At 47.5% G+C, this 26,340-nt stretch overlaps 1 protein-coding gene across 2 annotated transcripts in view; it reads right to left on the bottom strand.

Annotated features, from left to right (window-relative positions):
• The window catches only part of PARD3B (par-3 family cell polarity regulator beta), a 354,457-nt gene that overhangs the window by 48,332 nt on the left and 279,785 nt on the right, over window positions 1-26,340 (bottom strand). For both annotated transcript variants that reach the window (XM_088523731.1, XM_010213086.2), the window contains one exon: window positions 19,135-19,431. In XM_088523731.1, the coding sequence (XP_088379857.1) occupies window positions 19,135-19,431 (297 nt within the window). The remainder of the gene's footprint in view (window positions 1-19,134; window positions 19,432-26,340) is intronic.

The raw sequence follows: 26,340 nt of genomic DNA, 5'->3' as shown, positions 1-26,340 counted from the left end.
CCAATCGCCACACTTTGTAGCCACTTACACGTATTCCAGCGCTGCGCTGTGTACGGCATCCAAAGATTCAAAGGAAATTTGCACTGTTGAGCTAAAACTCAAATTTTGCTGCAGACAGCAACAAAACCAGCGACAGGAGCCAGACATCTGGAGCAACGTTCCCCTCCACTCCGCTCTCTAAAAGCCCAACCAGAAGGAAAAAGCAGCTCTCCAGCATGGATGCAACACACGACACGCTGACCATGCGCAGCACGGAGCGGAGATCTGACTGGGTTAGCCTGTACAAGCATATGTCTTTGTGGCAGAAAGAAAAAGTTATCTGGCTACTTCACAGCTTCGTTTTTAACTTGATACTTCATAAATGGAACTGCAGAAAACCTCATATGTTACCATTTCGATCTGACGTGCACTTTCATACGCATCTAACAGTGCCTGGATTCTATTTATATGTACAACTAAATATACGTGCGTAGAGAAATCATCAGATTTGCTGCAGAAAGACAGCAGATGTTCTTATTAAGCCACTGGCACATGCAAGGTGAAGCACGTAAGCCTTATAAGGAAAACATTTAGCATTCAAACTACAAGCAAAAGAAACGGGGAGATAACAAATGAAATTATCTCTAACATGCTTTCCTAGCTGACGGTGCAACACAGCAAAAGGAAGGCGCATTCGAGACTGCCAGAATGGCCCTTATGACCCGTGGAGCTTCGCGCAGAGGATAATCCATGTTCACTCCTTCTGCAACTTCCCAACGATCATGCAGCGATCCAAAGTCCACCCATTCTGAATATAATATTGAGAAGGCACAGAGAGGTGCCAAAGAGACTTCAGTATTTTCTAGTGATGCAAAGGGCTAGAAATGTGGTGGCAGTGACACTGCAGAGACAGTCTTTGAAGGCAGACTCATGTCAGCTCTCCTACCATTGGGCAGTACTTCCCAACCACAACTCAGATGCGAGCAGCTTCCCAGGAACACGCTCAGACGTCCAAACAACGCTCACCGCGAGCTCCTCTCAGGAATTACACGCGGCCAATTCAGCTTGCGGTTACTGCTCAAGACGCCCCGCTGGATGCTGAAGCAGTTGATGGATTTTGCAAAGCTCTGCGGCCCTCGCGGCCGCCCTCACCAGCCCCACACGCCGTGGCGCTTTGCTCCTTCGAGTGGGCTCCACGGCAAGCCCCGCATCAACAGAGCACAGCACTTGGAGCAGAACTGTGCTTTGCTGAGGTATTTCTGAACTTAAAGGCCTAAAGCTAAAAAGGGGATGTCCTAGGAACACTAAGCCTAACATTCTGCTTCTCTTTGCTCAATTAATTCTCGTCCTCTCCGCAAAGGACATGAAACACAATCCTTAATTTTTCCAGTTTTGCCCTTTTCTTTGGCTTGTATGGTTCCAGCTGCCATCTTTAGTCCTGCTCTCCTTGCAGTGCTCCTCGAGATGCACCTCCCAGAGCCGCCTGCTCGTGACCCACAATCTGCCCTGGCCCAGCACCTCCCCTCGTGCCCTTCCTCCGCTCATCCAACCTCTGGCTGCTCCAGCAATCCTGCCTCTTCCCTGTCCTCGTTCTCGTCCTGCCCCTGCATGGCTTTTCCTATGATTTCGCATTGAAATCAACTTGCCTTTTTGCTCCCGGTGGACACTGGCCATGCCCAGGTCACCTCATCTTCCCTTGTCCCTTCCCAGTCCCTTGCTGCACCAGAGACCTCTCTGGTCCCTGCAGCCAGGAGAATCTAGTACTTAAAAAGAACACGTCTAGGCTCTGGCACATCAAGACTAACACTTTTGGCAAAGCCAGCAGCCAAGTTTCTATCATGTGTGTGGGAAGTACTCGAAGTCTTACAATTTAGTCACATTGTCAACGTTCAAGGGATGGCAAAAGGCACAGTCTGGTGCAGGACTGAGCTGTGTTCTCTTCCCAAATATAAAGCCCCTGCGCTAGGGTATGGAAAGCCTACAGCTTCATACTGAACAGAACCATATGCTTTGTATTTTTATTTTTTACAGCGGCTAAGCAGCGCTTTGTTCCCTCCCGAAAACAGCTGTCGTCCTGTTCCATAAAACGCCAGCGCCGGGACGCCTCCCGCACAGCCGTTTCCCGCCCAAACGGCTAAGGGATGGGTATTTCCAGGCGGAAGCGCACGCTGCCCATGGACGCCTGGCCAGCAGCTCCGGGCCCTCCTGGGGGCAGAGGGCCCGGAGCCGCGGGGCCTGCTCAGCTCCTGGCCCTCCTGGGGGCAGAGGGCCCGGAGCCGCGGGGCCTGCTCAGCTCCTGGCCCTCCTGGGGGCAGAGGGCCCGGAGCCGCGGGGCCTGCTCAGCTCCTGGCCCTCCTGGGGGCAGAGGGCCCTCCTGCCCCCGGCCACGCGGAGGGCCCGCGCCGCCGCCAGCGCCCGCGACACCTGGGCCCGCGCGCCGCCGCGCCGCACCAGCTGCAGTCAGCTTAACGAGAGAGTTAATTGATGAGCGCCACTTCCTTCACTTGTCCATTACGATAAGTACAGCACACGGACATTTCAACCCATCAAAGACAAGAAAACGCATTAATTTTGGTTTTCTTAGAGCTGTTAATAAATCTGACACTGTCTGGCAGTTTTCTTCATTTCCTACCATTTGACAGATACTGTGATCACAAGTTACAGAAGATGTTTCTTCCTCTGAAATTATCGCTCCAGTAATGTGAGCCAGAAGGAAACTTTATCAAGAGACAGAGGAGCTGGGTATCGTTTTTATTTTTAACTTTAGGAGGCTGGCTTGCAAATATCTCCCAATGTGAGCAAAAAATAAATTCATAATTCAACACAGAACTATTAAAAGGTACATACCCATTGTGAATGACTGGTGAAACAAATAATCACACTGCAGTTGGCTAAAGTCAGTACTCCTCTCTCATAGCCAGCCTGATATAAGAGTCTAGTTAGGCCTTTTTTACTCTAAAAACTCCTGCAACTGTTTTCTTCCTCTTTTTCTCCCTCAAACTGACATTTGTATGGAATCAAGAAAAATCTTCCTTAATAATTTTTCATTACTAATGGCTTTTTTTGGTATGTGTATTTGAGGGGAGGGAAGGCAAAGGGCAGGAAAAAGCTGCTTTAAGTGCTCTGCAAATGATCCTCCTGAATCTGGGCCTCATAAATCCTATCAAATGTTATATTTCATCAATAGGCTGGAAAAGCTTTTTTCTCTGCAATGATGAAGCCTGGCTTTAAAATTTATGGTTTCATTTTGGAAATGGACTATAAAAACAGTCTAGCTTAGCTGTCTATCAACTGTAGCTGACATTAGCAAGCAAGGTGTGGACTTTAAAAGTGTTATATGTATTTTTTATTTATATACATGTACATACATACATGTGGAGATATATGAGGACATATATATCACTGAAGGTTTTTGCATGCATAAATGCATATTTTTTTATTTTGTTTTAAAAAACATTTTCCTCCAATGCAAGAAGGTCTGAAGTACTCAGCAGATTAGATTGCAAAGTGATAAAAGTGTCCAGATCAGAGTTACTTTCAAGATCTGCAGCAACACAAGCAAATTTCATTCTGCTGCCCAAATGATGGAGATAGATAAAGCAGTTTAGTTTATCCCCATTTGTGGGATGGCAAAATGCAATGCAGCTTTGTCAAAGCAAGTTTCAGGCAGAGGCAGTGACGATTTCAACAGGCTGGAGGGGAAGAAAAGAAGGGCAGGAAAGGGCTAGGAAGTTTTAGGTAGGGAAAAACAACCAGGAAAGACCAAAGCTGGAGGTCTGAGCTATGAGGATAAGTCCCTAGGCTTAAGCAGCAAAAATGTAACATTTCTAATAGGAGCAGTACTGTTTCCCCCCAGATTCTGTCCCCAGAGTGCCTGAAAAACAAGCCAGCCTAATACTAAGTAGCTGAAGTAATGTTGCTGCGGCCTGAGGAACTGAGGCTCGGCCCTGGACATGGGAGCCCTCTCCCTCCATCCTCACAAGACCCTCGTTTCCCAACTCCGACAACGACTGATGGATTACGGGACTAGAGCAAATGAGGGCTGGTAAGAACCACATGGAGGAGCAGTTAACATAGATCTCACGTGGGATGGCTCCTAGCGTATGCTGCCACCCTCGCTGCTGAGCCCGGCCAACCACCAGCTTTGGTGGCTCTATCTATCTAGAGGTGACTTTATCACATCTTAAGCCAGACCACATCACTTCAGTCTTCAAAAAGGGCAACAGGGAGAACCCGGGAAACTACAGGCCAGTCAGCCTCACCTCTGTCCCTGGAAAGATGATGGAGTAGCTCATCCTGGAGACCATCTCTAGGCATGTCAAGGAAAAGAAAGTGTTCAGGAGTAGTCAGCACGGATTCACCAAGGGGAAGTCGTGTTTGATGAATCTGATAGCCTTCTACAATGAGGTGACCGGCTGGATGGATGAGGAGAGAGCCGTGGATGTTGTCTGCCTTGACTTCAGCAAGGCTGTCGACAGTCTCCCATAACATCCTCAAAGGGAAGCTCCAGAAGAGTGGACTGGACAAGTGGTCAGTGAAGTGGATTGAGGATGGGCTGGGTGGCAGAGCCCAGAGGGTGGTGATAAATGGGGCCGAGTCTGGCTGGAGGCCTGTGGCCAGTGGTGTCTCCCAGGGGTCAGTCCTGGGCCCGATGCTCTTCAAATTGTTCATCAGTGACTTGGACAAGGGCACCCCGAGCAGGTTTGCAGACGATATCAAACTGGGAGTGACATTCCCGAGGGCTGCGCTGCCGTTCAGAGGGACCTTGACAGGCTGGAGTTGGGCAGAGAGGAACCTCATGAGATTCAGCAAGTGCAGGGTCCTGCAGCTGGGAAGGAATAACCCCAGACACCAGGACAGATTAGGGGCTGACCTCCTGGAAAGCAGCTCCGCGGAGAGGGATTTGGGAGTCCTGGTTGACACCAAGTTACCCATGAGGCAGCAATGTGCCCTCATGGCCAAGAAGGCCAATGGGCTCCTGGCTGCAACAGGAGGAGCGTTGGCAGCAGGTTGAGGGAGGGGATCCTGACCCTCTGCTCAGCTCTGGGGAGGCTGCACCTGGAGCACTGGGGGCAGTTCTGGGCTCACCAGGGCAAGAGGGACGTGGAGCTGCTAGAGAGGGTCCAGAGGAGAGCCACAAAGATGATTAAGGGACTGGAGCATCTATCGCCTGTTTAGCTTGGAGAAGAGAAGGCTGAGAGGAGATTGGATCAACATGTTCAAGTACCTGAGGGGTGATTGTAGGGAGGATGGGGCCAGGCTCTTCTCTGTGGTGGCCGGTGACAGGACAAGGGGTAACGGGTTCAAGTTGAAACCCAGGCAGTTCCATCTCCACGTGAGGAAGAACCTCTTTCCTGTGAGGGTGACAGAGCCCTGGAACAGGCTGCCCAGAGAGGCTGTGGAGTCTCCTTCTCCGGAGATCTTCAAAACTCGCCTGGATGCCACCCTGTGCCACGTGCTCTGGGTGTCCCTGCTGGAGCAGGAGGTTGGACTAGATGATCTCTAGAGGTCCCTTCCAACCTCAACCATTGTGGGATTCTGTATGTTTGATTCTGTAACACATCCCCAAAATCCTGTATTTTGTACTGCAAGGAGGCCCAAAAGAGCCTCACATGATGTGAGCAGAAGCTGTGCCAAAAGATAAAAAGCCTAAAATAAAATCTTCAAACATTTTCAGATTCAGACAAGTTAACCCATTTAGCAACCAAATCCAGGACACTAAAAACAGTATTTACACGAGCAAGCTGCTTTGAGACACTGAAACACACTCGCAGCATATCAGTAACCATTCTTGCAGTATGTTTTCTCCTATAGTTTTCCTGAGTGTTTCTCTTTAAAGTTTCCACAATAATGCATGTTATTCAGCTTCCGGCTTTCCCTACAGACCTTGTACTTTTTCATACCTGAACTAACTCTTCTCTATACAAAACCCTTCTGCCAATCTGCTGAGAGAGGCTTCTGGCAGTGTTTAGATTTTTTCCCTCTTTCTTAATTTCTTTTAAGATCTTTTCATTTAATTTTTTCCCCAAAGAATGCTTGCTTTTTTTTCCTTTTTTCCTTTTTTTTTCCTTCTTCCTTCCTTGCCTCCTTGTTTCCCATTCTTTTCCTTGAGACCTCTCTCTACTCTTTTCTCTTTTTCCTTTTCCTTGAACTCTCACGAAGCCCTGACCTGTGTACAGGAAAAAAACAGAGCTTAAGGGCTAATGTTTTACCCTTTACTCACCATGTGTGTGTCTGGCTGCAGTCAGTAACCAGAATCCATCATCATCAACGGATTTCCAGAGGCCTGCCCCATATTTGTGCAGATAAGGGCCCCACACATCCCCTTTGAAATGCCGGTGTGCCCAGCACTCAGGTACATTCCAAGGGGCAGTAATTGCCTTGCTGTGGACGGGCTCGCAGAGAGTTTTGCAGGCAGAGCTGCCCCAAAGCAGCCCCTGAGGCTGCTCGGAGGTGGTGGTGTGCTCTCGACAGCTCACATCAGCCTGGGCACATCACCCTGGCATGGGAAGGGGCCGTTAGCTACTGGCTTGGAGGGCACGAGACCTTGCAGAACTTGGCACCGAGGTACAGGCCGCGGTGGCCTTGCTTTGGACACGTAGCTTCCTTCCCTCGCAGCGAGGAGGCAGATATGCTGCACCTGGACACGCTAGACACCTGGACACAGTTCCTGAGCTTGTGAGCCGCGCTGCTGCTTGAACTCGTTTCAGATACATAGTCTACTATTTTTTTTTTGATTTAAATAAAATAATGACTTGATGGGACTACTGGACTAGTAAGACAAAGCGGCTTTGGTGCCAGCTAACTGCAAATCGCACGTACAGAACGGCTGGGCCAAAGCAGCCCCCAAAGCTGCTATGTGCGGCGTAGGACACACGTCCACCCGCTTCACCAGCCCTCAGCTCTGCAAGGCGCCCAGCTGGGCTCAGAGGGGTCACAGCTCTGTGCCCGGGGCAGGAGCGAGCCCCGGTTACTGTCCCTGCTGCATTCCCGGCTGCACACTGCACCCGTCCACCCGGAGCGAGCCAAGCAAGCGGCCCACCACGCTCCGGGAGACACGGCCAGGAGAGAGCCTTCCGGCTGCTCCGTGTTTCCCTGCAATGGCCACTGTCTGAAATCCCCCCGGAGCTATATTAGCTCTCACTTAACCACAGCGACCGTAACATTTTCTCTTCCCTCATCCTTTCCGTGTTCAAATGTATTCTCCATTAATATATAAAATGACCTTTTTTCCATCTAATTCACTGCTCCCCAAGGGACAGCCATTACGGCTGGTCCATGAATACACCATATTCACAGGCAAAAGCGGCAGCAGAAAAACCCTTCGCGGCCTTGTCCCCGTCCCAGAGGTGGCTTGAGACACACCGTGCACAGGGCCCTTCGATCTTCGGGCACAGAGCTTAGAAACCAGAATGGGATTTCCAGCCTGTGTTTGTTACTGCTGCGTTACAGAAAGCACAAGTCTTTGAAAGGGGCACTTGGCTTTGCCCCGCTCTCGTTTAGGCTCTAGCTTTAGATGTTGTTTTTCTGCATGTCGCCATAGGCAGCTTCGCTCCTTGGGGCGCTGCCCAGGAGCCCCGCGGGATTCGGCTGCCGCAGGAAACGCCAGGCCCGGGGTCCCCGCTCCCCTCCGCACGCCTGGATGCGGCGCGGAGGGGCCGGGGCTGCTCCGCGCACCGTGGGGCCAGGCGTGTGCTTGGCCGCGCAGGCTGCCCACGGACCAGGCGATCCCGTGGCGCTCGGAGGAAAATAACATAACGGCCTTGAGCTACTGCTCTTCAACGGTGTAAAAGCCTATGAGAATGCAACCCAGGCCAGAGAAGCTTCTTTGAAGAAAACAGACTGCATTCCAGGGCAAGGCGAGTGGTACAAACCCACAGACTCTGAAGAATGGCATTGCTTCATTTGGCTTTTCAGAGGTCTTCTGTGATGGATCTTCCAGCTGGTCCCCTCAGGGGGCCACGGGGCCACCATGCGAGGAGCAGCTGGGCCCGTGGCGCCGGCAGCCCTCCCTCCGCAGCCGCTCCGATCCACAGGCCGGAGACACTCCCACGATTCCTACCATTTGTGCAGGGATTTGAGGCAAATTTCTGGTCCCAGGGAATACAGTGGTTACTAACTTTTAAATGTTCCTCATCACCAGTCCCACCAAAACCCAGCTGCACTAAAAACAACCGCTCCTGCCACCAGCACGCAGTAAGAAAAATCCACTTAAAAACAGTATAAAAATGTAATTTATTTTGCTAAGCGTAAGCTAAGCTCAGCTGAAGAGGATTCCAGCCGCTACATGCAATTTTTTTTTTTGTTTCATAGAGGCTATGCAACCATTTCTCCTCTTACATACAACTGTGCATATCACTGTGTCAGTGATGCTTTTGCAAAGAGGGTTTGACAACAATAGAGAGTCCCCAGCCTGCTAAATAAGAAGTGACAACTCCATTTGAAAGCTGTCTCTGGATGTGTTTTATGTGCAGAAATTATCTGTGACAGTTCAGATCAAAATAGAGTTTTCATTTCATGTGGGAGGTAAATGGACGGTAGAATAGGTTACTTTAAATGCTCTAGTCTAGTCCAATTAATGTTTCAGACTTTTTTTGTATGGATTTCTTCTGTATTCCGAGCTCAAACTTTGGGGTAAAAACTGTAAAACTCACTTCGTCAATAGCATGATGCGAAGAACAGGTCACAAGGTAATAAAAGCAGTTAATGAAAACAGCCATGCAAAAGTATGGCAGAAAAGCTCAAGTTACAGTAATCTGGCTGTGAAACTAGTAGGTATAAAACAGAAAGGAAAACATCACTTCATCATTCTTTTGCGGAGAACTAGACATGGGAATTGGTTCTGATTTCCCACTTCAATCAACATAAATATTGCCACTTTGATGGAAACGGGAGTTATGGATCAGGCTTTTCAGCAGCAGGCAAACCCACACGTGCTCATGTGCTTTTCAGATTGCCTAAGATAATTTTATAATTTCTAGCTCAGTAGCAATGACAATTTGTATGTTTTCTAAACGTCAAACGCCAAATTACTGCTTTGACCTCTGATGCAAGGACAGGTTTTCCTGTGTTCTACAAAATTCCACCTGCTGCTTTTTCCAAAGACATGCCCCTTTAAGTACCAGCACGCTACGCCACGAGGAGCTAGACAGGATACTCTGTGAAAGCCTTGGTGCTTTCACGTGTTCTTGCATCCTTTTATGTGCTGTGGCAACTGCTGCTCTCCTCGTATCGGGGTTATCATGCTCCTGTGTACGCCTATGGAAACGAAGCTCGCATCACCACACCTATGTAATTACCTAAACTCTGATGGGAACCGCCACATCTCTCCCAACAAACACAAATTCTCACTTGTTACTCGACCCGCCGTTTCCTGGCCTGTTTTGGTGCCGGGCTGGATGCGGCGCAGGGCTGCTCGAGCACGACGGTGCCTCTGCTGCAAACCCGGCAGGAGCCGGCTGCCTGCGGCCCCGTCACGTCCTGGGTGCCGGAGGGATGCAGGAAACGGTGCTCTGTGCACTGCTTTTCAGAGGGAAGCACTACCCAGGCCGCAGGTCCTGCCATTAGAGAAGCTACGAATCCACGAGCGAGTGGAGTCAACCACGCCAGGGCCAATGAGCCCTTCATGCATTTTGTTTATGCCACGCTTTACGCAATGCATATTTTGAATCTTTTCAGAGGAACGGCATTTTTCTTGGCACTATTTTCCATTTCCACCCACTTCTAAGAGCAGGTGTCTTTGTGTATCATTTCTCAAACCAATAAAGAAAATATTTAGAAATATGTTGAAATCCTTCTCCTAAAATCAGGAGGGAATTTATTTCAGATTCCATGGGCAGTACAAAAAGAAATTAATAATAATTAAAAAAATGGACCTCCACTATGAACATATTGTGCCACTAGAAAAATGAAAGGAGACAAAACATTTGGAAGATCTTAGACCTCAGGGTCTCCACTGGCCAAGGAGTGAGGAATGATAGTCTGGTTCTCAGAGGCAGGTTTTAGACACAGGAGTGAAATGAAAATATACTTACATGCTAAGATCTTTAAAAGAAAAACAATAACAGAATGATGAAGCTGTTCAGATGCTATTCACCATTGCTAATGGTAATGAGAGAGAGGGCAGAGTGCAGATGAAAGACTAAAAGATATACCGTCAGTCATTTCAGGAGCCACAGAGATGTGTAAAAATATCAGTATTTATCCCAATGAGTCTAAATTTTGGAAGGAATCCCCATGCACTTATTATATTTAGATTGATAATCTATTTGTTGCAGTGCTCAAAGAACATTAGGAGTTCAACCTATTCAGGTCTGGAGCCAGAACATGTCAGTAGGTGCAAAGGACTTTTCAAGCTCCGAAGCAAAGAGGTCAAAGCAGCAGCCCTGCTGCAGACGGTGGCATTTACAGAGACAAGGAGGAAAAGAGTGTTCCCTCCCCGTCCCCTGCACGCTCCCTCTCTGGAGCAGCGGCTGCCTCGGCACTGCAATTGCATCCGTAGGCACAAAACGGCCTCCTGGGTGTTTTCCAGCCAGGGCCAGGAATAGCAGACAATGTCCAAGGGAGAAGCCAGCAGCGTACTCGGGAGCAGGACTGCAGCCTTCCGCAGGTTCCTCCTGTCTCCTTTCCAGGGCATTCCCAAAACTCGTGCCTGAAACATCACATCCTGGGCCTAAACTCCGAGGCCGCTCTCAAGACATTTGTTTTCCATGCAATTTATGTAAATGCCATAATGATCATTTGAGGATGATTCCCATTTACAAGGTAATAACCGTATCCAGGGCTAAGTAGGCATCAAAGCCTAAAGCCAGAAGTGTTTATAGCAGATAAACTCCAGAGCTGAAGAACAGGCTTTAGTTAATACTGGTTGGAGAGAAAATGCCCTTAAGATACTATTATGCTGAAAAACGTTATTGAGAATTGAAGTTTTAAGCGAATGAAGAAATTAAGCCATAAATATGGGTCAAAGACTGAGGATGAGATGCTGTTTGAAGTGAGGAACATTAGGTAGGTCTGTCTTGCACCGCTTCTCCTCCCTGCCTCCAAGCCCTGGAGGGAAGGGCTGCCAGGCTCCCCACACGTGTGTCCGAGGGGGACCGTCCCGCAGACCTACCGGCAGAGAAGGGGGCAACGGGAGAGAACAAGAACAGGAAAAATGGCAAGAGAACGTACTGCCCTCCAAGGATGTTAAGCACTTCCCAAAGCGCCTAACTCCCTCTGCATCTTCCTTTTTAATGTAGATTTTGTTTTGCCTTTTTTTCTGCTTCAGCCTGAGAGATGGAAGAGATGAAGGGGGCTACCTGCTTTGCAGGCTACCGAAGAGCATAAAATCCTTCCTGCAATCACCGCCCTCCACTGGTTTCTAAAAACAGCCTCCAGCCATCAAGGACAAGTTAGTGATTAAAAAAAAAAAAAAAAAAAAAAAGGAAAAAAGAGAGATAACTCGTGTGGTTATCAGGAGCAGCATTATGTCCTCCCATGCCTCTCCTAATGAAAGAGCTGGCCTTCCCTGCAACGCAGCCCACAATACAGTTTCAAAGGAGTTATTTGCTTCCTTCCTTCCCAAGGTAGCCCAACATTGGTCTCTGCAGAACAGACAATTCCTTTAAATCTTCCCGAGATCGATACGGAACCTTGGCTCGTGTCAGCAGGAGACGCGAGGGCAAGCGGCCTCCGCGCCGGGGCCCGCGGCGCGACCGGCTCCATCGCGAGGCCGGAGCTGCTGAGGGAGCAGGAGACGCAGGGCTGTTTCCCAGGTGCTCTGACCCCTGGGGCTGCCGTCTGCAACAGCGGGCTCGAGATTTTAGGGAGGAAAATAGCACGTTTTAGAGGCTGCCATCGACTGCGGGCTCCGCACAGCTGCCAGACAATAATCACAATTACTCCCTTTCTATCCTGCATCCTGTTGCCTGTTTAGCCAGTTCTCTCACATCCCTCCAGTCCTTCCAATATTTTTGCTAGCACAATATTGAGTGATTTCCAGCTCTCCAGACAACACCAATTCTTACATTTCTTCCGCTGACCAAAAGAAGGGGCTTCGTGCCTCTGCCCGTGCACCGCGGCTGCAGCAAGGCCTCGGTGACCCTGCGGCTCCCTGTGCTGCGCCCACTGGGGCGGGTGCAGGAATTGTCCCCGGTGAACCGAGGAGCAAACCTACTGCTTGTTCTGAGCACACGGCAGCTTGTGAGAAACCCCTTGGAGAGCCTCAGGCCTCAGCTACACTCCTCACGCCCGGAGGAAACCGTAGTTTCCCCTGGAGCTCGCGGGCACCAGGGCTCACTGGCCTGGGGCGGCCTCAAACCGAGGACGCAGCCAAGACACTTCTCTTGGTTCCAGGCAGTCTGTGTCCCTTCTCCTTGTCACATCTACATGCAACTTCTCCATCCTTACCAGACATAGTATCACTGCCTTCCTAACCGGGTCTAGTCCCTGCATTTTGAAGCAAGGCAGTCATATGCCTATTTTTCCCCTCCTCCAGACTTAACCATTTTTCCCTTACTTTAAGGTTTCATGGAGACAATTCTCTCTCTCCTACCAAACTTTGACCACTGGGAAAAAACAGTGTGATCAGAAGATGCAACATTAGCTTAACACAGGGCAAGTCAGGAGAAAACTGCCACGGCTCGTGTCACTGCCTGCAGTGTGAGCAGATGGGTGTTCATGCACATGAACCGCTCCGTGCTCCTCACCTCCAGCCTCTCCCACCTCCAAAAAATGACATAGTGCAGACTTAGCAATGCAGTAAAACTAAAACCCCACTCCCTCATCCACTGATCAGTGTTAGGAAATGGAGATTATCTGTTAACCTGCTGGAGGCCCTGTCCCTTCTCCCTCTTTGCTGGGGCCATTCTGCAATGCAGGTGGAGGGGCCGAGGGGACCGATCCCGGAAGGAGTCGACCTCCAGGCAGCACCTGGAAACACCTTACGGAGAACAGACTACTGGAGAGCAGCAGGAAAAAGAAAATCACAGATTTAACCATGTCCTCTACATTTTAATTAAAGTAAGATTTAGTAATTTTATTTAGGATTACCAAAATCCCAGCGGAAATGCACTTCTCTGCCTGTACTGCTACCAGACAACTGTTAATTATGGAAAAACCCCGCAGTACACAACCCTGCTCACGTCCTTCCATACCGCACAGCCCGCAAGGGAGCTCTCCTTGGTCGAGGAAACCACCCCAGTTACGGTGCCTTGCTGCTAAATGGAAATACCACAGGCTATTAGGGTTTGCACTTTAACTATGCAAGGGACTGCCCTACAAACAAGATTTTAACAGCTTCTCTTTCCAACAATTCCGTTTAATTAATCTTCAGCCATTAACCATTCATTTAAAATGCCACTTACAAAATCTTAATTTTGCACATTATCAGCTGGTTCACAACTAGCTATCTATGAGCAGAAGTGCAATGATCTTCCTCCTCTCTTCCTACCAACCTTATAGTCAATTCTGGCTTCTTAATTAGCCACATACATATTAACGTTTAAAATGAAATGATGTTTTATAGGAGAAAATAATTAATGTGCAGAGAAAAGTTAATACCCGTATTATCCTGCCGCTGATTAAAGAAGCCAACATGAGCTTTTGGTCGAACAACACCCTGTGTAAGACAGAATGCAGCATCTCTTGCCCGTAGAACCACATGCAAGGCCGCATGATTGCACTGCAGCTGCACGGATGGCCTCGTTTTGTCTTTATTTGTATATTTAAGAGGCTGGCAACACCATCTGAATTCTACTCTCTGTCCTTTCACATGGGCTCTTCTTTCAGGAAAAGACCTGCTCTTTCTCCAAGGACTTAGGCTTGGCGTTTGCATACAAACGCCTGTCAGAATGGGACATTGCCAATGAATAGGTGGAATTAACCTAAAATAATTCCATGCAATAATACATTGCATAAGAAAAGAGAGAGCTGGAAGGGGGAAATAAAATCTGCATGCCTATGAATGCTTCACACAGCTGCTAAAACTTCGGCTCCCCGGCATCTGCAGCAGGACAGTCACAGGGGAGTTGTGGGAGTGTAGTATATAAAATTTTACACATCTGTCAATAAGTGAGATGATCCAAATGCAAACCCCAGCAGCCAGGAGGCATGTAGGCAGATTTGTGACTACTCCTGATAGACTGGAGTTCTGCTGAGCGACGCAAGGCTTGGAACGAGCACGCACTGCAGAACGTGGGAGCTGCGGCCCCGCTCGCCTCAAACCTTGACAATTCCCTGCTGTTCGGACACGCTCCAAAATCCCCCGGGCTACGCGAGCTCCTCAAACCCTCAGGCATCCACGAGAAGTGAAGGACAGGGCGAGGGTGCCAAACGTTGGGAGGATGCAAACAAGGCGTTTCGGGACACGGCATTCCGAGACGGAGCTCTGAAAAGCTTTTGTTGAACGCTATCAACCAAAAATACTATTTTTTCTTTTTTGCACATACCTTGGAAATCAAACTAAGGCTGTCTAAACATGTTCCAAATAGCCCCATTACTCCACGTTTTTCCACTTAGGACAATTAGTACATGGTACCACAGTACCCACTGTCCCTTTCTAGGAAGGAAACTGCAAGTGGTGTCAGGAGCAAAAACTCTGTGCAAATACAAGTCTAACGGGGCAGCCTTCACTCCTGGGAAGTGGGTAGCCAAAAAGGGTTCTGCACTGCCCTGCTTCCAACCTAGGCCAGCTCCAGGGCTCCTCCATGGGCCACGGAGCCTCTCCCATACCCTGGACCTTGCTTACACCCAAAATCGAGCACAGGAGGCAAAAAGAGCAGCAAAAGTTGCCACGGTGGGGTATTTCTTTTCTTTTCTTTTCTTTAAGCATTACAGGGAAAGCAGCCTGTCTGACTGCAGCCAAAAGCTCACAAGCTGCCCTGGCAAGCTTGGGAGAGAAAATAATTCCCGTGTCTGATGGAACTGGAGGAGAGTCTTGGGGGTGCGGGGAGGCAGAGGAGAGGAAACCTGAGCAGACGGTTTGAGGACAGCAAGTAGAGGAGGCAGCCCAAGAGGCTCCGTGGTGAAGCAGAGCAAGGGCTTGCTCCTTGTGTTGTGCCCTGTAAATTAAAATATTCCAGAGCATGATCATAGCTCTTGTGCCACCGAAGCACGGGGAGCAGCAGCAAAGGGCGCTCCGAAATTCCGGCTGCGGTTCTGCCCGGCCCGGGAGAAGCACGTGCTCCCCAGCGGCCAGAGGTGCTGCACAGCTGGCCTGAGCTCCAGGAAACTCGGCTCTTGCAGGGCCAAGCAGGACGGCGTTCGGCTAAACGGGACAGTCCGGAGGAGCACACATTTCCATGGGGAAACTTTCAGCCTGAATTAATGGAGATGCATTTTTCAATTAATTTATTAATGGAAGCTCTGCCATGGTGGGACCAACACTGCATCTCCAAAACCAGAAGGCTGGAGCAGCCCAGGGCTTTGGACTCCATTCCTATGCAATAAGGGAGTGATCTTTTTCTTTTTTCTTCTTCTTCTTCTTTTTTTTTTTTTTTTATCTGTAACAAGACACAGCTCTGAATTTATTCCTGCTAAACAAAGGAAAACTGTATTCATTTTTGTCAGACCAGCACTTTGAAATTCCCAAAGATAAGACACATAAATAAATGAAAAATTATACTTGGCAATGAGTTTGGCATCAGACTTTAAAACGTTTCATACTTCCAGGCTGAGCAAATAAGTTGAGCGTGTCTTCAGAAACTTTCCGGAGATGCACTCGGAGTGTTTGGATATACTTGACAGCACCATGTTCAAGGAAGGAAAAAGGGAAGTTGCTTATGGGAGCCGCGCGGAAGGGCTGCCGCGTGTGTCACGGCTGACGTCTCCGCGCCACCGCGGCCGTGCGGATGCTCCTGGGCTTTGGGCTGGCACCTCGGTGCCGCCGGCGCCCGCGGCCTCCCCAGCTGCGCGGGCGGCACCAGCCTTCGGGAGGGCATTTCCATTATGGAAAATTGGGCCTAATTGGAAATAAACAGGGAAAAAAAGCTCTGATTTGCAAAGAAATGCGTGGTTTTGCCAGCTAATTTTTTTCCCCCATCTTTAACTTAACATTCAGAAAATACACTGATCATGCTAATGCTTTTGCTGTACTCATTAATAAGGACAATTTACATTTATATAGCACCTCTCTATCCCAAAGCTTTCAGCGAAGTATACACAAAGAATTACATCTATTTCACTGAATATAGTCATCAGCGGAGAGGAAATCAACAACTGTGCAGCAGCACAGTGCCGGGCACCGGCTCCGTACGTGTCTGCAGGCACCATATTCCATAAGGACTCACAAAACGGCGACCGTGCACACCAGCCGCCACGCTCCGCACCCTGCAAGAGGCTCGGGTCAAGCTGCAACCCTGCCGAGCTGGATGCAACGCCTGGCTATTGGGAAGGTGCATAAACAGAGACAAATTATTAGCACGGATCTGACCACAGAGATTCCTCCTTTACAAACGGCCTCTGAATTTTACAAGCCGTTAATCATGCTAATACATTCTTGTGAAGAAAAAAAACACACGCAAAAACAAGAACGAACTGCTTGCTTCAAATGAAGAGCTTTAATTCTCTATCATAATGACGCATAACTGGAATTCTCAGACCAAAATGAAATCATCTCTTCTCGCGCTGTTCAAATCCCCTTTCTACCCCCCAACCTCATTTACTTTAGTCGCTGCTCAAGCCTCCACACGCTGTATTATATGTTGAGAGTCAGAGGTGGGAAAAAAAGCCATCTATCTAAAGTAAAATTAATAGCAAAACTTTGAGAGAGAGCATGCCTGCGTTAGCAGGACCCAAACATGAGCTATTACACGACAAATGTGGTGATAAATGTTCATCCCTGCAAACGAAAAAACTTTAGTTTGGCTAATAAGCATCCATTATAGCCCTTTCCCATCATTTCGAGGCAGACAAGGTAGTTTTCATACATGACCCTTGAAAGGAGATTTGTTTTTATAATTAACATGTTATCCAGGGGTTATTTTTTTTCCTTATCTTTTCCTCCTTCCAGCCTAGAAAGATTTCCTCGCCTGGAGTTACCAGTATATTCCAACAACTGTTGGCTGAAGCCTCACAACCCACTGTATAAATCCACATTGAATTATTCAGGTTTGGCACATTTTTAATGGTGAACAACAACAACCTTTTTGTCTGTGAGACAAAGGAAAGATAGAGTTAGGAAGAGAACAAAGGCAGCCTAATAAGAATCCCAAAGTTCCTCTTTTTTATCCTGATGTGGTTAAACAGCCTCCACAAGGCTGGGAACTTCTACAAAGCTGAGATGTTGTGGACTGTTTGTCCTCCCGGGGAGAGTCAACACAGACAGAACAGCCTCTCAGCACGACTTCTGCTCGCGGCCTCAGACATGAGATAACTTTCCTTTTTGCCTGTTGCAGTTTTGGTTTTTGTTTTCCCAGGAAACCACCATGATATAATATGAAAGCCAGACGCATGTGAAAATCCAGGAACCATGACTGGACCCAAAAATGTAGCCAGGGCTTCAATTTTGTCTCTACAGCAAGTCAAGAGTCCATTTACTGCCCTTACCACCATGATCCAAGCCATCACTTAAAGAAAAGAAGAGGTCAGTGGAATGACTCGGACATTTCTTTCAGCCGTATGCAAAGAAATACATAAACCCCTAATCAAAAGCGATGACATTTAAGATGTTAAGTTATAAAGTCTCTGTTAAAACTGATCTTATGAAGCGACCTTCATGACAGTATCTTAACACTATGCCATTATTTTGAGTTACATCTACCTACATTAATTTTTTGAAAAATACGTGACTCAGATATGTGGACTCCCTCTAGCTGAGGATTCCCCAACTCCCAGTTAGTGTGACCGGATTTCCAGTTTCTTGCCTGCAACCGGATGCCCAGGTGACCTCAGTGACAATCACCTCAAGACTCTTCCAGTAAAGTGAAACCCATTTGATGGCAAAATGCTGTGAGAGCAGCCTCTTATTTCACCCTCCTCATCCTTACAGAGTAAGGGAAGAGTTAAGGATATCGAAGAAGAGAATTAGCAATGTCATTATGTTTGGAAAGCTCTCCCCCGTACTCTATTTAGGTGAAAAAAGCAAGACTTGGCCTATTCCCTGCTACACACTTAGATTTATGCCACAAGCATTTTATTACTATTTATAACAATGACTCAGTAGACTTTTTAAAAGCACGACGGTGCCACAAACTGAACACACTCCCCTATCTGTGCTCACACATTTCTCCCAAATTAACAAGTGTATCGCACAGCCCGGGCTGAGGCTGCGGGGAGACGCTGCACGGAGCAGCATCAGCTCCAAAAGCGGCAACAATTTTTCCTCAAGGCTCCCATGCCTTCCTCTGCCAGCTCTTCTTTTTTGCATATACTTACATGTTTTGCCCACATAATTGTCTCTTAGTCTGAAAAACACGCTAGCAATTTATTTACACCACAATCCTAATGAAGCCTTATGCTCTTTCAGCCCCGAATTCCAGAAGCAGCAAGTTTTAAAGCCTTCATCATGGAGGCTGCATCATAAACTCCAGCGGAATCTGTTTTCTTGACCATCTTTCTTTAATGCTATCAACCTGGAAGCTTGACAGTAAGGATTAAAAATTGCTCCTTCCTCCCCACTTGGTTATTGGAAAGGCTGTGAAAGGCAATCAGTCTTGTGAAGCCACACTTCACACTCTGCATAAAAATGCCATGATTCCCACTCCTCTCCCCAACCTAATTGAAAGTGCATAATATCACACAGCTGGGGAAAAGTAAACTGTAAACATATGCAATATATCATGCTACTGTACAAAACCTCTTACTAATAAGCATTTGATGATCAGCGGGATCAAAAGGGATCTGAAAACAGGGATGATTTTTGCCGCAGTGCAAGAACTTTTCCTGCGTGAGAGAGGCAAAACCCCCCTGTCAGCAGTGCAGGAACTGGACTGCAGCCGACTCATTCATTCTCTTTGTGAAATATGGACTTTTCTGTAATGATTTCTTTTTGACTGCTGCCTTGCACAGATGCTCTGGGGGCACCACTGGAAGAAATCCTTTTTCCTCTTGCTAAGAGGAAATCCATGGCTTTCCACCCAGTAAAAACAGTTTATTTGGGTTTGTGAAAAAAACAACACAAAAAAAATAAAGAACTGCCAGTGCATCTTTGTTTCTAATGCCAGGCAGTGACATTACCTGTCAGCAGGAGTCTGCGGGTAGTGCTGCTTGCTTATTTTTGCATATAACCCTTCCAAGTGCTCCCTCTCCATCGGCGTTGAAGGAGAATCGCGCGGATACAAAAAGGTTTCTGCGACTGCTGGTGATGCCGGCCTGTAGATACTTGCTGCTGGATAAGCCTCTCGGAAGTGATTTACTCGGGCATAGTTTGGATCCACATCATCATCGTCCATGTCAGGACCTCCAGGCCCTGCAGAGTAATCCAGGAGGCCCCTCACTTGCCTCTGCCGCAGCTCCTGATGCTTCGCGCCGATCCTAGCAGGGAGAAAGAAGCACCAAACACGCAGTTGGATCTACTGCAATGGCTCCAAAAACTGATTCGTCCCACAGATGTGCAGCACCAACCCTGAACGAAACTGTTCACATCTCCCCGTACACTAAAAAGCCACTAATACTAAACGGCACATGTGGCAATTCTGCCACTCTTGCCTTGGTAAGCAAAGCAAGTCGTCATTCTGCTGAACAAAATTCATGATAAATATGGGGTGGCTTTTCACAAGTGTGTACAGTTTTAATCCTACACCTGCCCTCCGCTTAGTCGTTTAGATTTTAGGATTACTTCTCTTCAAAAGGTCCCTATTTAATCTGTGTCAAAACTTCGATATCTAACTTAATCCTGAAACTTTCTGTCTAAATGAGCTAATAAAAATACTACTGCCCCTTGGTCACTTGAGCCGCCCAGATTCTTCTAAATAAATTAACTTGTGAAAAGTGGATTAAACGTGAACACAAATGCAAGGATGGCACAGCTGTCTTAAATCAAAGACCAGAGTTAATTTGCTGAAGATTTAATTTTTTTTTTTTTAGTTTGGCTACATAAATGGGGAAATCATGCCTCATTATAAAGGGGGTAGGGACAAAGCAAAACAGTGAAAAAATTAATAGAAACCTGACAGAGATGAATTGGTACATATAAGTGAATTAAAGACTATTACTGGCAGTACTCCACTGCGATAAAGCCTTAAGTGGTATTGCAAAATGCTGCTGCTAATCAGGGCCATTGGGTAATCACTTTGCAACAGTAAAACATCTTCAGGTAGATTTCTAACTCAGCTGCTCTTCAATGATTCAACATTTACTCTGGCAGAAAAACTTGGGCAGTGCTCGAGGAGCAGCACTGCCTGCTAACTGCTCAGCTGCTCCTCAAGACAGCGTAATTAAATGCAGGGAGATGGATCAGGCGGAATGCTGACCGCAGTAAGTAATAAATAACATTTACGGAAGATAATGAAGCACAGCGGAAAAAAATGAAGAATGGAAGACAGATAAATGCAGGCAGGGACTGACAGAAGTCAACATGTGCTCCTGACGGCACCTGAGTAGAGCAGCATCTCCCCGTACTGCAGAATAGAAGGGTGGAAGGAAGAGTAAAATTTGTGCTAGCAAAGAATAAGTGCCACCACTGAAATGTAATGAGTTCAGGACTCCGCATAGTGAGAAATGAAGATGTTCTGGAGAAAGTCTTGAAGATGAATGGAGAAAATGGTGCCCTTAAGAAATAGATGAGCACCCTGGGAGCTCAGCGCTGTTGATCGAGCCTGCTACACAGGAACTATTAACTGGAGAATGTGATTGATACTGTTTATGTTGCTTCATTACCATTTATTTTGATGATACATTTTTAATTATTTTTCCAAGCAATTTGTAACCAAAAGATTCACAAATAATTCTAATCGGAACAGCATGTCTTTTTCCACATATACTTGTACACATTAATGCACATCCTGCCAGCTTTCAAGTTAGGCCTCTCGCTTCTCTGTGCTAGAGCACATCTAGATGTGACACTAAGTGAAATACCTAGATTTAATGCCTAGAATGTGCCCACACCTTACAGCGGATGAACCTGCACATGACACAAAGGCTTTGACAGTCAGAGAGGGTGCCCAATTTCCACTCAGCACTCTGTGACAGAGCTGACCACCCTTCTCCTCTCTGAATATCTAAATACAGACTGTGTGAAAGCAATATCTTCTTAAGATCCTTTTCCTGATTTTCCCCAAGTCCCCAACCACAGCCCAACTAGCGTATGTTTTTTCTTTTACAATATCATTATATTAAGGCTCAGTGGGTATTTTTGATCCACGACACTAGCTCTTGGAGGTGAAAGGACGGTAAGAAGAAATCAGCTACAATCCATCTATATCCTTAAAATCTCTCAGGCTTCCACATTCAGGCTTCTTAAAACACGGTTTCTCCTTTGTTCCTTCCCCAAATTCCTGCTTCCCGCACAGTCTCCCCTCCCCGGCTCCGGCGCCTGCGCGGGCCAGGCCACGTGCTCGCTCCCTGCGTTGGGTCGGCAGCACCTCGGAGCAGAGGCAGCCTTCAAACGGGCCTTTGAGTCTGCACCATTCTTAGCCCAGGGAGATTTTCCTGGAGAAGCCCATGGAAGGCCTGGCCTGGTGTCAATATATGATAAATTCAGTTAGCGAGGCGCATATTCCCTCGGTTTGCTGCCAAGTGCTCAGCTGGCTAATGGCTGATGGCTCCTTGGGATGGTGAGGGTTTAATGGCATTTGTAGAATGATGGGACACACACATATTTGTCTTTGTAAGACCAGCGATGGTACTGGGAGAGACCTGCGTAAAAGTTGGGCTTTTATCCATAGAGCGAGGGAAGATGGTGCATGGAGAAGGTCAGGGCTGAGGAGCACTATATGAAAACAGAAACCAAAATAAAAGGACATGGTCAGCTTTCATTTCTATCTAAACCACAAACCACTGCTGGCAAACGAGTAATTAGAGAGCTGCTGAAAGTATGCACAAGCCTTCTCCTCTGAGGGTTCGTGCATAAAGATAAAAAAGAAACCATGCAGCAGGGCCTGTGGAGGGAGCCAGCCTGCCCAGCTCCACGCGGAACAGATCGGAAAGGAATTTGGGGCAAAATTAGCAGCTGGCCCAGCCAAGCTAGCCCAGTCTTTTCAGGTAGCTCATCACCTGAGAGCACTGACTGTACTGCAGCGACAGGGGACGATTTCCATTGCAAATAAGGCCCCAGACATCAATGAAGCAGGGAGGGAGGTCTACACTGCTGATTTCCATCTTTTATACATAAAGGGACTTCAAGAGAAACCCTCTTGCAGAAAGATTAATATTTTACATGTTCCACATGGGATTATGTTTAGAAATGTAAAAATGAAGGCGCTATCTTTGTTTAAAAAAAAAATCACACAAATAGCTGTTAGCTTCTGCATCGATGACTGTCAGTTGGGTAGTCCTTGCCTCTGATTATCCTGTTTTTCTTCTACTAAAAATGCATCCAGCAGTTAGAGATTGCTGATGTCTTCGAGATGAACTCTGAAAAAGCGCTGATTATTTGAACATACTTAAAAAACTGGGAAATAGTGGAGGGCTTCACCCTCACCTAATGATTAGAAAAAGCCTAACAGGCTTCGCTGGAGGAATCGACCACCCGAGGCAAAGGCTCCGCAGCACAGTGGGGAATCCCTATAGGTGCAGGTGGGATGGTTCGGGGTGGAAAAACGGGCAGATGATGCATTTCAAGGAATGGTCTCACCGGCAATGCAGAAGGCAGGGCCCAGCACCACGAAGCGTGGCAACAGCTTCTCAGAAAGCAACGGGACAAAATGTTCTTTGGACCAACACATCCCCTAGGAGTTGGAGGCTCTGAAGGCAGGAGAGCAGTGCAGAACTGCAGCATCACGTACATCTGGCTTTCAAGTCTGACAGCAAGAGTAATTTGTCCTGCTATCAATACCGGTATATTCTGCACAACAAAAGCTGGAATTAGGTCACCACAATTTTCCTTTGTTCCTGTGAACAAGTCCGGCTTCTCCAACTTCTCCTGCTGAATGGATCCACCTATTGCTTGCACCATTATAAGCTGAACCTGCTCAAGAACAATTATTTCCATTCTATATTATACTGCCCAGTCAATAACAGGTTATGTGTATTTCTTCACGATCAATGTTTCATCTTTTCAACATTGCTATTGTAATTGCATTAATATTTCTTGTTTCTTTCTCACTCTTCCATGGAAATCTATAAAATTTGCTCAATGATCTCTCTTTTACCCTATTTTTCATTTCAGCCCAAATGCTCAAATATAGAGAAATAAACTGTCAGATGATCAATTTCTTTCTTTCTGTTTTCCATCGATGCCTTCTCTCATGTTTTTCACCTTTGAAGTTTATTTACATTTTTCTTAAGTTTCAAATACCCCTCTTGTTATTACGCAGTATTAAGTCCTCATGCAGTTCTAATGCATTTTTTTTATTTAAAACATCCTAGTGAACTCGAAACTTTACTGAGGTCTGACAAAATGCATGCCCTTTTTCCTTCCATCGCTTGCTAATGCTCTGCCAACCCCACCATGCAGGCCAGGTCTGCTACACGTCACCTTATTCCTCTGCCGTTTCTGCATTTCCCTCCTAAATCTGAAACAGCATTATATTACACATATTTATTCTTCATTACTAAATAAGACAAAAAAAATCTATCAAATCAACACCAGTATTGCAGCAATCGGCTTACACTTATTAAGAACACACAATAATCACTGGAGAGCCCCAAACCGGAGCACCACAGGATGAGTCTGGTTAAACAACTGCCGCAAATTTGTGACAAAAGATAAAATGTCACTCAGCACCACGACCCTGGCACTGAAACCAGAGACAGGCAGAGGCACAGGTCACCATCTGAACAATTTAGTGTAGCAGTAGGGTTTCCACAGGCTTCCTGATAAGGGAAAGGGAAAAGAACCGCGCGTGCAGAATGAGGGGAAGTTGGCGATATTTCCTTTCGGGTATCCCGTATCATCTCTGCTCACTTTCTTCCGCCACCTGAAAACCAAGCTCTCCCGTTAAACCGCTGCACGACAACTACATCCACTTCCCTCGGCTGCTGCAGCAACACAGCCTCTCCCCGGGCAGCTGGAGGACAGGCGACACAGAACTGCTGCATCAGGCAGTGCCCTTTTTATTTCCTGCGACCCAGCTCTTCTTCGTTACCATCCACACACATATCCTACCTAAATCTTCTCCGTTGCTTTCAGGATCCACTAGCTACCACAGCCTCTCTTTACAACAAATAATTTCAGCAAAAAATGCAGCCCTGTGAAATATATAACTTCAATAAAAGTATAGGCAGCAGTTTCAGAAAATGCTGCATCCCGTTTTTAGAAGTCAGAGGCAGACTATATGCAGCCTATGTACCCAAGGTCCTTCCGAAGGTGGGACACGGTTTTTGAGGAAACCTTACAACTCGCACAGCTGGACAGCGCAGCGCCAGAGGTGCAAGAAAATGCTCCTATCTGTCCTTCCCCCAGTGTTCCCACCAGACACACTCCAACAAGCCGTGCACATTGACTGCTTGGTATTAGCCAGGGAAAGACGCCCAAACCAGCCTAACTCAGACTGCCTAACCCAGCAGCGGCCACCGAAGGGTTAAGCGCCCCAGAGCTCCTCTCCAGCTGCAGCTCCGAGCTCCGGCACACGATTGAGTTACTGTGGCTTAACAAGTTATTGTGTTTCTGCTGAGCTACTGTCAATGACCACATATGTATTCGCCGCCTGCGACAAACACAATGTAAAACGCTCTCGCCTGACATCAGTGACAGAGATACTGACAGGCACAAGCTGCCTTAAAATACTGCCGCTCCAGCAGAGCGAGGCAGCTGCGGGAGGGGATAGGGACCCCGCCGACCAAACTCTGGGATAACGGAGCTGAGCAAGGAATGACTGACAGAGCTGACCCAGAAATGCTCCCAGGAAGCCAGCACGGAGCACACATGGGTTCCGCGGCCCCGTGACACCAGCCCTTGGACACCAGTATGAGGAGCTCCACCTCACATGTGGGCTGCATGGCCCCATGAGGCCAACCCATGGACACAGGTGTGAAGAGCTCTACCTCACATGTGGGCTGCATGGTCCCATGAGGCCAGCCCATGGACACCAGCGTGAGGAGCACCACCTCACACGTGGGCTCCATGGCTCTGCAAGGTCAGCCCATGGACACCAGTATGTGGAGCACCACCTCACATGTGGGCTGCATGGCCCCATGAGGCCCCATGGACACAGATGGGAGGAGCTCCACCTCACACGTGGGCTGCATGGCTCTGCAAGGCCAGCCCATGGACACCAGCGTGAGGAGCTCCACCTGAGGTCCGGGCTCCAAGCCACGAGCAGGTGGCAGCGCAAGCCCTGCTGCCGTCCGTGACGCTTTCAGGCAGCGGTGTTATGCACGTGGCCAAGTACCTGAAGGCAGATTCGCCGGTTCCAGATGCCCTTCCAGCAGCGTTTCCCAATGCTTCCTGCTAAGCTGCACCCACCAGGCACTTGGCAAGACGGCTTGCTCTCTGTTTATACCTCAAGATGGGCACAGCCTGCAGCAGGCAAAGCCAGTGGTGCCAGGCAGCACCTACCACGGAGCCAAGAAGCTTCATTTTCACTTGCTGCCCTCAAATGTAAGGGCAGCCTCTCTGCGGAGAGTTCAGGGTCTGCTGACAGCACTGAAATTGTCCAAGGGAGCCAAGAAAGTATTATTTTCTTCTGACTTTACAAAAAATCAGAAGTGTGATGCTTTTTTTAAAAATTTATTTACTAACTGTGTGCTTAGCACTGAGCAGAGCACAAAGCACAACATAACTCGAGCCCCAAGGTGCCAGGCTAAGTAGACAAACAGCACAAACAGACAGAAAATACATTTGGTGACCAAACAACGTATTTCAGGGGCCTTCTTTTCTTCTTACAATGAATACAGCAAAATTTCTTGTATGCTGGGTTAAAAGCACAGATTTTATGGAAGAGCAAACAGATGCATGAATGAACAAGATGCTTGGTATGTGAGTGAAAGATGTTCCTGGGGGAGAAGGAAGACTAGCAAGAAAAGATAAAATGTGCAACAGAAATAAGCAGGGAGGGAGCTGAAGGTCTTTAAAGACAATTTCTATTCTGTTTGCAGTAAGAAGAGCAGAGCCGGTACATGCACAAGCAGTTTGAGGTATACCTAAACCACAAAAATAAAAACAACAAAACTCCGATGCTTTAAGGTTAGAGATCATTGAGATGCTAAACATTTTTCCACTTGTTTGGTCGTTCCTTGTGAACGGCAGCATGAAAGCTCCTGCACTGCATTTTTCCACTCATGTGACTCTCCCCGAGATCTACATACCGCAATGATTACTCAATTTACATCTGATTTAGTTTC

Source organism: Tinamus guttatus, unplaced genomic scaffold (assembly GCF_059628265.1).
Source record: "Tinamus guttatus ecotype Peru unplaced genomic scaffold, ASM5962826v1 Tinamus_guttatus_pri_ptg000197l, whole genome shotgun sequence".
NCBI lineage: Eukaryota > Metazoa > Chordata > Aves > Tinamiformes > Tinamidae > Tinamus > Tinamus guttatus.
Note: the sequence above shows the minus strand (reverse complement) of the source record. Positions and strands in the feature narration are given on the sequence as shown.